Below are 10,254 nucleotides of genomic sequence, written 5' to 3'. Positions count from 1 at the left end.
TCCTTCATTCTGGAAGAGGATCAATGTCTTGACTCGCTGTGAATTGGATTTAAATGAGGCTGAGTTGTGCAAAGTCATCAACCTCACTCTCTTCCAGAGTCATTGAAGTCCAGGACAAAAGTCAATATGACTGGCAATGCCCCAGGATGCAGTGGATAACCTTGGCCTTTCTCAATTAAGTTCTTTCCCAATTCTTTTAACCATTTCTCCTATTACATGACTTTCAGTTCTCTCACTAGCCTGGTCACTAACCTGTGGGAATATTGTTGTCTGTTGGCATTCCTTTGAAGTGAAACTAATATTTAATAATCTAAAGTGGTTTTAGTACTTAGCATAGTACTTGGCACATTGTAAGTGCTTAATAAACACTTGTTGACTGGAATGTGTAATCCAATTCCCAAAGTCTGCCTTGGCTTATCCTGCTGCAGAGTTGTCTTATCACTGCCAAGCCAACAGCCTAAATAACCTGATCCCATCCCCAGCTTGGACGTTGATGCCTTTTCTTTCTTTCCTTCTTTCTTTATTTCTTTATTTCTTTCTTTGCACAGGGCAATGAGGGTTAAGTGACTTGCCCAAGGTCACACCTAGTAAGTGTCAAGTGTCTGAGGTTGGACTTGAACTCAGGTCCTTCAGAATCCAGGGCCGGTGCTTTATCCACTGTGCCACCTAGCTGCCCCCAACATTGATGCCTTTTGATTTTGGACAAGATGTTTTGACTTTTTCTGCATCATCCTATCCTATTTCATCAATAAAAATTATAACTGACATTTGTGTAACATTTTAAGGTTCATCATTTTCTTCCCCAAAACCCTAGGGTAGCTAATGTCAATATTATTACTCTCATTATGTAGTTAAGTAAAATGAGACAAAGCAACGTTAAGTAACTTGATCATAGTCACATAATTAAGAAATGGCAGTCTGGAATTGAATCTATATTTTCTGGCCTCAAATCAACCTATTCTCCATTTCCTAAGGTGATGCCATAGAATGTTGTTATGCTCTTCTACAAAAGCTAAACTAAGCTGAACAATTATCTGACCCAGTATGACACACTGAAAAATGGATTTAGAATTGGACAGGACCTTTGCTATAATCTAGTTCAACCCCCTCATTTTACCAGTGAGAAAACAGAACCCTATAGAGTGTGATTTGCCCAAGATCATAGAATAGGTCAGTAGCAGAATTGGGATTCAAACCAGACCCTTTGATTACAAATCTAGTATTCTTTCCATGAAGTTCACTAAAACAATTTTCCAGTTCCCTGACATGAAATTCTCTGTCCCAACCAGAAGGATCTATTTATTCACTGTCCCAGAACATAGTTTGTTCATGTGTACTTCTATGTCTTTGGTCATGTGGGTCCCCTTGTTTACAATGCCTCCTTTTTATCTCATAACACTATTCACTTAAAACCTAAACATATACTAACTTGCGGTATCAAACTTATTTTAGCAAACATTCTATCCCCAATCACTACCACTTCCATCTCTTTGTCTTTGCTCACATATTCTAGATGACTTAAATATCCTCCTGCCCCATCTCTGTTGATATTCTATCTAACCTTCAAAACCCAGTTCAAAAATTACTTTCACTAATTCTTCCAAATGTATATGATCTCTCTCACTCTTAGAAATCTCATAGATATGGTACAAATAAAAATAGTCTAAAGCCCTTTCTGGATATATGTCTTATGACTCCATAATAGGTTTATTATTTTTGTGGGCAGAAAACACATTTTTTAATCTCCCCCAGCCTTTAGCATAGTTTATTGCACATAATATGCACTTAATTAATGTTTGTTGAATGAATGAATGAACAATAATGCCACCGCTATGAGAAGAAATCCATAAAGGGCAAAGACTTCCGGATTAACATTTTGACTTTAAAAATAAATAAAAATTGGGGGCAGCTAGGTGGCACAGTGAATGGAGCACCAACCCTGGATTCAGGAGGACCTGAGTTCAAATGCGGCCTCAGACACTTAACACTTACTGGCTGTGTGACCCTTGGCAAGTCACTTAACCCCAATGGCCCCTCAAAAAACAACAACAATCCAAAACCAAAACCAAAAACAAATAAATAAAAATCAAAGTATTTATGTGGTGCAGTTAAGTTTATCCAGGTTGGTCTGCCCAGTTGCTGTTTTTTTTCAAGATGTATGCTTTTTCAATGCCAGAGCTGAGTATTTGTCCATTTCTGTAAAATATGCAGTGGGTAACACACCTTAAATAAATCTTTATAACCAAAGAAGTAGAGTTGGAGCAGTTCTTTCTTCAGAAATTCAAATAAAATTCATGTTTCAGCTTCTAGAAGTGCTAATCAGCCAACCTTAAAGGCCACCCAAATGCAAGAGATCTCTGCATTAAAATGAGAGTGACTTCTTCCACTCTGCCTACTTCACCCCTATGTATAAACAGAAGAAACTTACTGCATATTTCTGCTTGCAATATAACTCACCATTAATTTTAGACTGGAAATTTTGGATCCAAAGAGGCCATAGGATGCCACAGCTAGTCTACTACAGACCTGGCAGCATCATTGCTATGCTGTGCACATTATCTTTTAACTAAATCAAAAAGGGATGCCAGTAATGGAAACTTTAGAATAAAGTGACATTAGGACTTTCCCCATATGGAATATTAATAAACCACAGACTACAAGTTCTTTATTTTTTGCTTGTTCTTGTTTTTAAAATTCTCTATGCCACCAATTAGCTAGGGCTAAACATTCACTAAGAGAATTTTCTATCTTCTTTCATTTCCAAGGACAAGATAAAGATGCACCCAAGCTTGCTGCACTTGGCAACAACTCTGGAACCTTGCAAAAAATACAAGGGCAGAAGAGAGAGAAAATCGTCCCCTTATTTGGATGTCTGTATTCTGTATGTGATTCAAGGACCTAAAGAAAGTCATGCTACTTGTTTTCTCAATTACACAGCATTTCCACTCACTTCACAGACTTTTCCCAAATCACATTTAGTTGCTGTATTTTCTGGATATGGGAGCACTCAAGATGTCTTTCCTGCCTCCGCAGTTATCATCCTATGGGTATTATCTACTTTCCCTCCAAGGATCCCAGGAAAGCTCTCGTTCTCTGATTATATTAATTCCAGAGCAAAGGCTTTTGTCCTATTTTATTGTTCTCCCACACACTTTAAATCCTGCCTTGAAATTAACAATCTTAATATTGGAGGGGGGATGGATTTTCAGGCTGAACTTTAATAGTCCCACCTACAGAAACAAAGCAAATTAAGGAGGTGAAGCAACGTTCCAATAATAAAGGTAAAGAACCATCTCAGTGCTATCGGGGAGCATCATGGTACAGTTGAAATAGCAATAGGACTTTGTTTCACATCTCATTTCTGAGGCTTACTTACTATGTGTAGCCTTGGACATAGCCTTGTGTAACATAATCTTTCTGGGATTTCTTGCTCATCTGTAAAATTAGGGGGTTAAATTAGATAGCGTCTGAGATTCCTTCCAGTTCTTAGAGCTGTGATCCAAATGTACTAAAAGGTTCCGTTTCTTCCACGTAAATAGTTTTGAGTATAATAGGATAAAAGCCCTTTGAAGGCAGGCACTTTATTATTTTCTCTTGGCACCCCAAGCACCTCTCACAGAGCCTGGCGTGTGGTAGGGAGTTAAATGCCTGTTGATTGATTAAATGAGACGAAACCTACATCAAAGCACTTGAAACTGCAAACAGTATTCAAAATAACAATCTTACTTTTCCAAATGAGCCATATTGTTTGCCTACCCTGCCCCAATAGTCAGAGCTCATAGGTTTACAGATTCAAAATTGTTACAGTTATAAGGAACCTGAGAGATCATCTATTCTAACTTCCTCATTCTACAGTTGAGGAAACTGAGGTTAAAAGATGAATTAGTCATGGTGACACAAGCAGATAGCTGCAGCTTCACCAGGCTCTCTATGAAGAATAAATCAAATGACACGTTTCCCTTTCTCCCAATCTAGGTAGCTTCACTTAAATTGAAATCACTTCAGTTTAAGGAAATAGTGAGATATGAGAAGCGAGGGAAAGAAGACCGGGGGTGACATTTTGACATATATAATGTGTATATATCTCTATATGCATACACATATATAAAACAATTCTTTATAAATTGCAAAAAAAAAAAAAAAAAGAAATTTCGAATGCTAAAGAATGCACTGTCTACCAATTTCAGAGTTGGAAGGCTAAAAATGGTAGGTTTCTTTTCCATACATGCGGTAACTCATGTCTATATATCAAACGGTTAAAAATTCTAAACGGAGGTGAATGGGAATTACGCCGGGTGGAGAGATCTACAAGAAGTTATATCTATCCTACACTGGGCTGCGTAAAGAAAGGGCGGTGTGGAAGAGACTTGGGGAGAAGCGCAGAGAGACGCGCGGATGGGGCATTTTAGGTTTCGGTAACAAACGACTCTAGGAGCCTGTCGGTGGTTCCCAGCGTTCCCGCTGAGCCCTTTATTTTCCTAAAGAGACTGTAAACCCCACAGAAGAAAAGGCGACATCCCCATCGAGCTCCGTATCAGGCAGGAGACAGGAGAAAAGTACACAATGCTTCTCTCCCTCCTCCACGCCAATACCCCCCAAACAAGTGCAAAATCCTAAGAGAAGAAATTATTTCCCTTCTGCCCTCGAACAAAGTTAAAACAAAACACAATTCTCTATTCCTAACGACGTGGATTTAAAAGGCGACATTGCAATTGGAGGGAGGATTTCAATATACAAATAGAGATCTCACCTTTAAAAAAATGGCCCAGGGAGAGTGTCCCTGTCCCTCTTTTCAAAGAGAACTAATTTGAGTCTGAAGCCGAACTGCTTCGTGTATCCCTTCCTCGGCTGTCCAGCCTTCATTCGACAGGTGGGCATTTGAATTTAACTACCTGTCCTGCTTAGCTGTGGTTGGGTACCAGCTATTGGCAGGAGTAATAACTCCACAGAGAGGACGTTAGTCTGGAGAACCATGGTGCCCAGAGACTTAAAAAAAAAGACTCACTCTCTCTCTCTCTCTCTCTCTCTCTCTCTCTCTCTCTCTCTCTCTCTCTCTCTCTCTCTGTCGTGAGGCCCCCAAGCCGGGAGACAGTCTGTAGGGGTGTGGATTCTTGATCTTGATCTCTTATCCTGGATAGGGTGACTCTAGCTAGGGTTGCCTGTTGCTTTTTCTTACGCCTAATTCACTTGTTTCCAACCGGCTCTAGGAAGGAAGGGCCGAGTTTGCTGGAGACAGAACAGAACAGCCGTGCCTGAGCAAAGGAGGCAGAAGGACTGAGAAGGGGTCTGGGGCTCAGGCTAGAAAGACTCCCTCTTCCCAGCCAGCTTCGAATATCTTCTGTCCTGGCCTCTTGATTCCTACTGAGCTAGTCTTCAGATGGGGGCGGCGGAAGTATAAACATACTCTCAGCCCTGAACTGGCTGTGGCCGGTGAAGGAGGGAGTACTGGAATTGGGCCAGGAGCGGATGCGGAGAGAAGATGATCTGTAGGGAAGGACACCCTGAAATAAGATCTGGGGCTGGGGGCCAACCTCACTCTATGAAGGGTCGGTGGGAACTGTAGTTGTGGAAGAAGGGGTTGTTTGTTTTTCAGGAAAAAAGGCTGCCCTACCCAAATCGGTCTCTTAGTCTTCCCCAAACCCAGGAGTCTATGTCCTCTCTCCAAAAGAGACCCCAAGAGGGTTGGCTTCCGTTCCCTGGTCCCCACCTTTCCCTTCCTCTCTCGGACTCAGCAGTTCAGAGTAGATGCGGCCCGGGGCCCAGCTCTCCCTCGTCCCCGATGTCCACTTCGTCCTCGGGCTCAGTGAGCACGAAGGGGCCGGCTACAGGCGGCCCAGTCCGGGGCTCGACGGACACCGCCTCGGAGGCGTGTGGGCTGCGCTGGGGGCTCTCCTGGCCGCCAGGTGCCTTAGGCTCGTCCTGGCTTTTCCGCAGCTGTTTTTTGTGCTTCATCCTCCGATTCTGGAACCACGTCTTCACCTTCCCCAAGGGAAAGAAATAAAACCCTCGTCACTCATTCCAAAAGGTAAATACGGTTGCAAACACCTGAAATTCTGATGGTCGAAACAGTCAAGTACGCACTTCGCTAATTATTCGATAACAGTGAAAACCTAGACTCCGTTTAGTTACTAGCCCCAAATTCTAAAATCAGACTAGAAAGGAGGAATAATGGGGAATAAAACATCGTGCCTATTAAAATGAATAAGACTGAAATAATGATGATGATGATGATGAAGGACAGTGCTAGTAATGATCAGCTATTGTTATTAGCGACAGATAAGTCGCAGACCTCCCCATTCACCTCCTGATTGACGTTTGGTCCAGAATGAAGATTTGTTAGGAAAGCAAAGTCTGATTTTCACTATACCATTCTCCTCAACCCTGGAGGCTGAGATAGGGCAGGCTCAAGGTTTCGGAGTGTCTTGGATCCCAGGGCACAAAGATTTAAAGAGAGGGACAGGGAAAGGAATGTACCAGAAAAAGTCAAGGAATGGGTGAGACCGAGACGAGATGAGAATACCGAAGGTTCTCAAAGATGACATATAAGATGTCAGAGCTTAAAGGGACGTCTTTCATTTTACAGCGGAGTAAACGGAATGCTTAGCTTCTTTTGCAAATAATTCCTATTAAACTTATAGTTTCCAGGGAGACTTACATATTTTGATTCTCACAATAAACCAGTGATAGAGAGTGCAAATGCTATTATTCCCATTTTACAGAGAGGAACTTGAGAAATGGAGTGACTTGCCCAAGGTCACACATATAGTGCCTGAATTCAAACTCAGGTCTATATCTCTAAATCCAATGGTCATTCTATTATACCTTGCTGAATTCCTCAAAGACATTTCCTCTGAGGAGCTGGGGGGAACTTCTGTACCTAGGAGAAAACTGGTAGAAAACTAAAGAGTCAGGAATAAGATGGGTGAAAGCACATTTACTGAGTCAGCGATGTAGTATTACCAGCACTGGATTCAGTTTCCAGCTACTCCGAGTCACTGTTTGGATTGTATTAGGTGTAGAACAGAGATTCCTAATTGACCTTTGGCGGTACCATAGACAATTTGGTCATTCCGATGCAGAGGAAGCTTTGTGGGAGGCGGGCTACTGGTAAGGAAAGGAGACAGACAATTGGTTCGGAGTCCTGACTATGACTCTTCTGGGTACAACTCTGAACATGCTACTTACTTATCCTTTCCGAGTTTCCTCTTCCTCGTCTGCAGAATGGGAATGATAATACCTCAGATGACTACTTCACAAGGTTTAGGGGAGGAAAATGCTTTGCGAACCTTAAAGCGTTATATAATAGTGAGCTATTATTGAGCCCTGAAGAGCACAGGGTTATCAAAAGAACGTAGAATGGAGTAACAAGAACCGCCCTCCCTTGACTCCTTTCCTACCTGAGTCTCGGACAGGCTGAGAGCCGTGGCCAGCTCCACCCGCTCTGGGGTGGACAGATAACGTTGAATCTCGAACCTCTTCTCGAGACCGGAGAGCTGAGAGTCAGAAAAGACGGTGCGGGCTTTACGGCGGCGGCAGTGCTTCCCCGGAAGATCGGTGTGAGGGGGATGCGGGAACAACGCAGAGACTGGCACCCCTGGCGAGGAGGAAAGGAGATCCGGTGTGGGAGAGAGGCCCCAGTCATTGAGAAGCAATCCCAGCCCCCAGGGACCTTCCACTCTAGATTCTGTGCCTATGCCTTGCTAGTTCTTTCCTCTTTCTGAAGCCTCAATTTTCACTTGGGGAGTGCAGCCCAAGAAACCCTGGGACAAAAAGGAAAAAGATGCCCTAGTAAAGAAAGCGTGGGCATCTTTTGAACGAACTCTGTATAGAGTAGCAGCAGCAGCAGAAGAAGAAGAAAACGAGAATGGCTCCTTAGATGTTCAAAGAATCCTGTGTTTGTGGAAACTTCAAAGGAAATTTCGAGAGAGATGAGGAAGATCTCTTTTCCGGTATTCCATAGCCTCTCTCTTCCTCCGGAGGTCCTGATCCGTCAGCTACTGAAGCCCTGTTGTCCCCTTAAAAGCACCTTCCCTCGGGGTGCTCCCCCAGATACAACCCCTTCTAGAAGTTGATAGGGCCAATCGGATCTTTCCTCTCCCCCCCCCCTTTTTCCTAGCCAAGCGGCCCTCATCTTGAAAAGAGCTCGGGGAAGGGGACACAAAATCGAGACAAAAATGAGTAGTGCCCAAACTAGTTCTTAACTGAGCCGCACGAGACATTTCCCGCCTGGCACGTTAGTTCCCAGCTTTTTTTCAGGGGCGCCAGAGCACAGAGGTTTGAACTGGGGCCCCTGGAACGTTCTCTGGATCCGGGCCAGAGGCTGCATCAGCCCCCTGTCCTGACTTCCCTAGCCTAATAATCCGTCCGTCTTCAAGAAACACAGCTTTTCTGGAAGATAGAACAAGGGGGAAGTATTTAGATCTATTCTTCGTGAAGGTGTGCGGTGAAACAGAAATTATGACTGTGGTAAAAGGCCTTGTCCTCAGGACTAGGAAGGGGGATCGTGGTCTGCTTGAAGGCAGTGTGAAAATGAGTCTTGTGGCTTCGATTCAAAATGTTTAGGTCTCAAAAAAAAAATGTTGAAGTCTCCTGTGGAAATTAGTCAAAGACTGGAATCCAAGTGTCAACTGCTTTTCCGGGAGCTGAATCCATTCCAGTCCGGGTCCCGGTCCCTGATGTAACTTATTTAGAAATCTCTCCTTTTTGTTTCCCACCTCCAACCCCTCTCACATTTCTCCCACCACCCTTTTCCCTCAGTCTCTAAGACAGAGTTCTAGAGCTAGAATTAGCTCTTTGGCTCTGGGAAATACCCTGAATGGGACGCAATAGAGTTGGGGGAAGGATTTCTGAGCCCTTTAAATCTGAGAGTTAAATGTTATATGCTTACCTGACCCCTTTTATTTCCCTTGCCCACTTTCCATTAGGACATTGGCCTGACAATGACTCCTTTCCAACAGTGCTCAGAGCTAAAATAACTTTGGACCCCCAAGTTCGGAAGATATGGGGAATTGAGAGCTGCAGTCTGCCCAGCCTATGATTGTAAATGAGATGGGGCAACATTCGGGCAGGGCAGAGAGGTCAAGGAGGAGATGCGTCACTTCACTTTTCTCCTCTCCACCCTTTTTCGGTCTCTGACCTCCAAACCAAGCTCTCCGTCTTCAAAGGCTTCTGAACTTTTTTTTTTTTTTAAAGCCCAGGCTGGATCTGCAAGGACTCAATCGAGCGCCCAACCCTCGGGAACTTCCTTCTCTACTGCAAAAATCCCACAGAGTACCAGAATGGATGATCAGAGATTAGAGACTATGATTCAAAGGCATCTGCTTCTGGATTCCCGATCCTTTGGATCGTAAAATCTTCTAGGAGCGACGGAAAAACGAGGAGATAAAATTGTATAACCAAAGAAAGTCCTTTTGAGACAAAAATCGAACCACCGCTATCATCCTCAAAGGGCCAGTCTTAATAACCTCCCGGTGCATTATGACCATTTTTCTCTGAGCCTTGGGACTCGTAAGTAAAGAGTTGTTAAGAACGTTAGGGATATCTCTAACCTTAGATTCCTCAGGTGTGCCCCTCACTCATCGACCCAACACATCCATCCGACTTCCGCTTTTACTTCAGAGAAGGGTGGTACCAAGGGGGCGAGGAGTATGAACCCTGGGCTTTCCCCTCCCTGGGCTAATCTCCCGAGACAGGTCTAGGAGAGAAAAAGACCTTTCCCTCTTTTTCTTTCTACCCTCAATTCCCTCCTCCCTCCCTTAGCATATATGCCCATAGTGCCTGCCACTTACCAGAGGTAGTAAGGAAATAAGGGTGATGGTGATCGCCTTTGTGGAGAGGATGATGCGGGTGAGGAGCCAGAAGGGTCGGCGTGGGCATGAGGGGGTAACCATAGTCTAACAGTGGGACTCGGGAGGCCAGGGAACTGGCGAAGTGGTCAGGAGCTACCTCCCGCAGCGGCTTGGGCTTGTGCAGCAGGATGTCCTCAATAAAAAAGGACGTGGGCCTCTGGGAAGACACGGGGTGGAGAGGGGAGGTGAAGTTGAGGTTCATTTTGAAAGGAAGTGGGGTAATACCAGGGTAGGGTGGGGGCGGGGGAGTTAGGGGAGATAGGAAGAGTCTAGTTATCCGGGGAGTCGTAAGGCGCTACCCTCTCAGTACTCAATTTCCCTCTTCTTTCTCCTCTGGCCTGGGCAACCCCCAACGCTGGAGAGGCTAGGAGAGAACTCCAAGGTGGGCTGAGTCTCTGTGGCTGGA

The 10,254-nt window shown here is 44.2% G+C and overlaps 1 protein-coding gene across 1 annotated transcript; it reads right to left on the bottom strand.

Moving 5' to 3' along the window:
- Positions 1-5,707: 5,707 nt before the first annotated feature.
- BSX (brain specific homeobox) lies at positions 5,708-10,050 on the bottom strand. Its single transcript, XM_043991370.1, has 3 exons — positions 9,789-10,050; positions 7,398-7,594; positions 5,708-5,979 (listed from the first exon to the last, which is right to left on the bottom strand). The coding sequence occupies exons 1-3, from the start codon at positions 10,048-10,050 to the stop codon at positions 5,737-5,739; spliced, it is 702 nt and encodes a 233-aa protein (XP_043847305.1). The 3' UTR covers positions 5,708-5,736.
- Between the last annotated feature and the right edge of the window lie 204 nt (positions 10,051-10,254).

Source organism: Dromiciops gliroides, chromosome 3 (genome assembly GCF_019393635.1).
Source record: "Dromiciops gliroides isolate mDroGli1 chromosome 3, mDroGli1.pri, whole genome shotgun sequence".
NCBI lineage: Eukaryota > Metazoa > Chordata > Mammalia > Microbiotheria > Microbiotheriidae > Dromiciops > Dromiciops gliroides.
The sequence above is the reverse complement of the archived record's forward strand: the minus strand, read 5'-3'. Positions and strand labels throughout refer to the sequence as shown.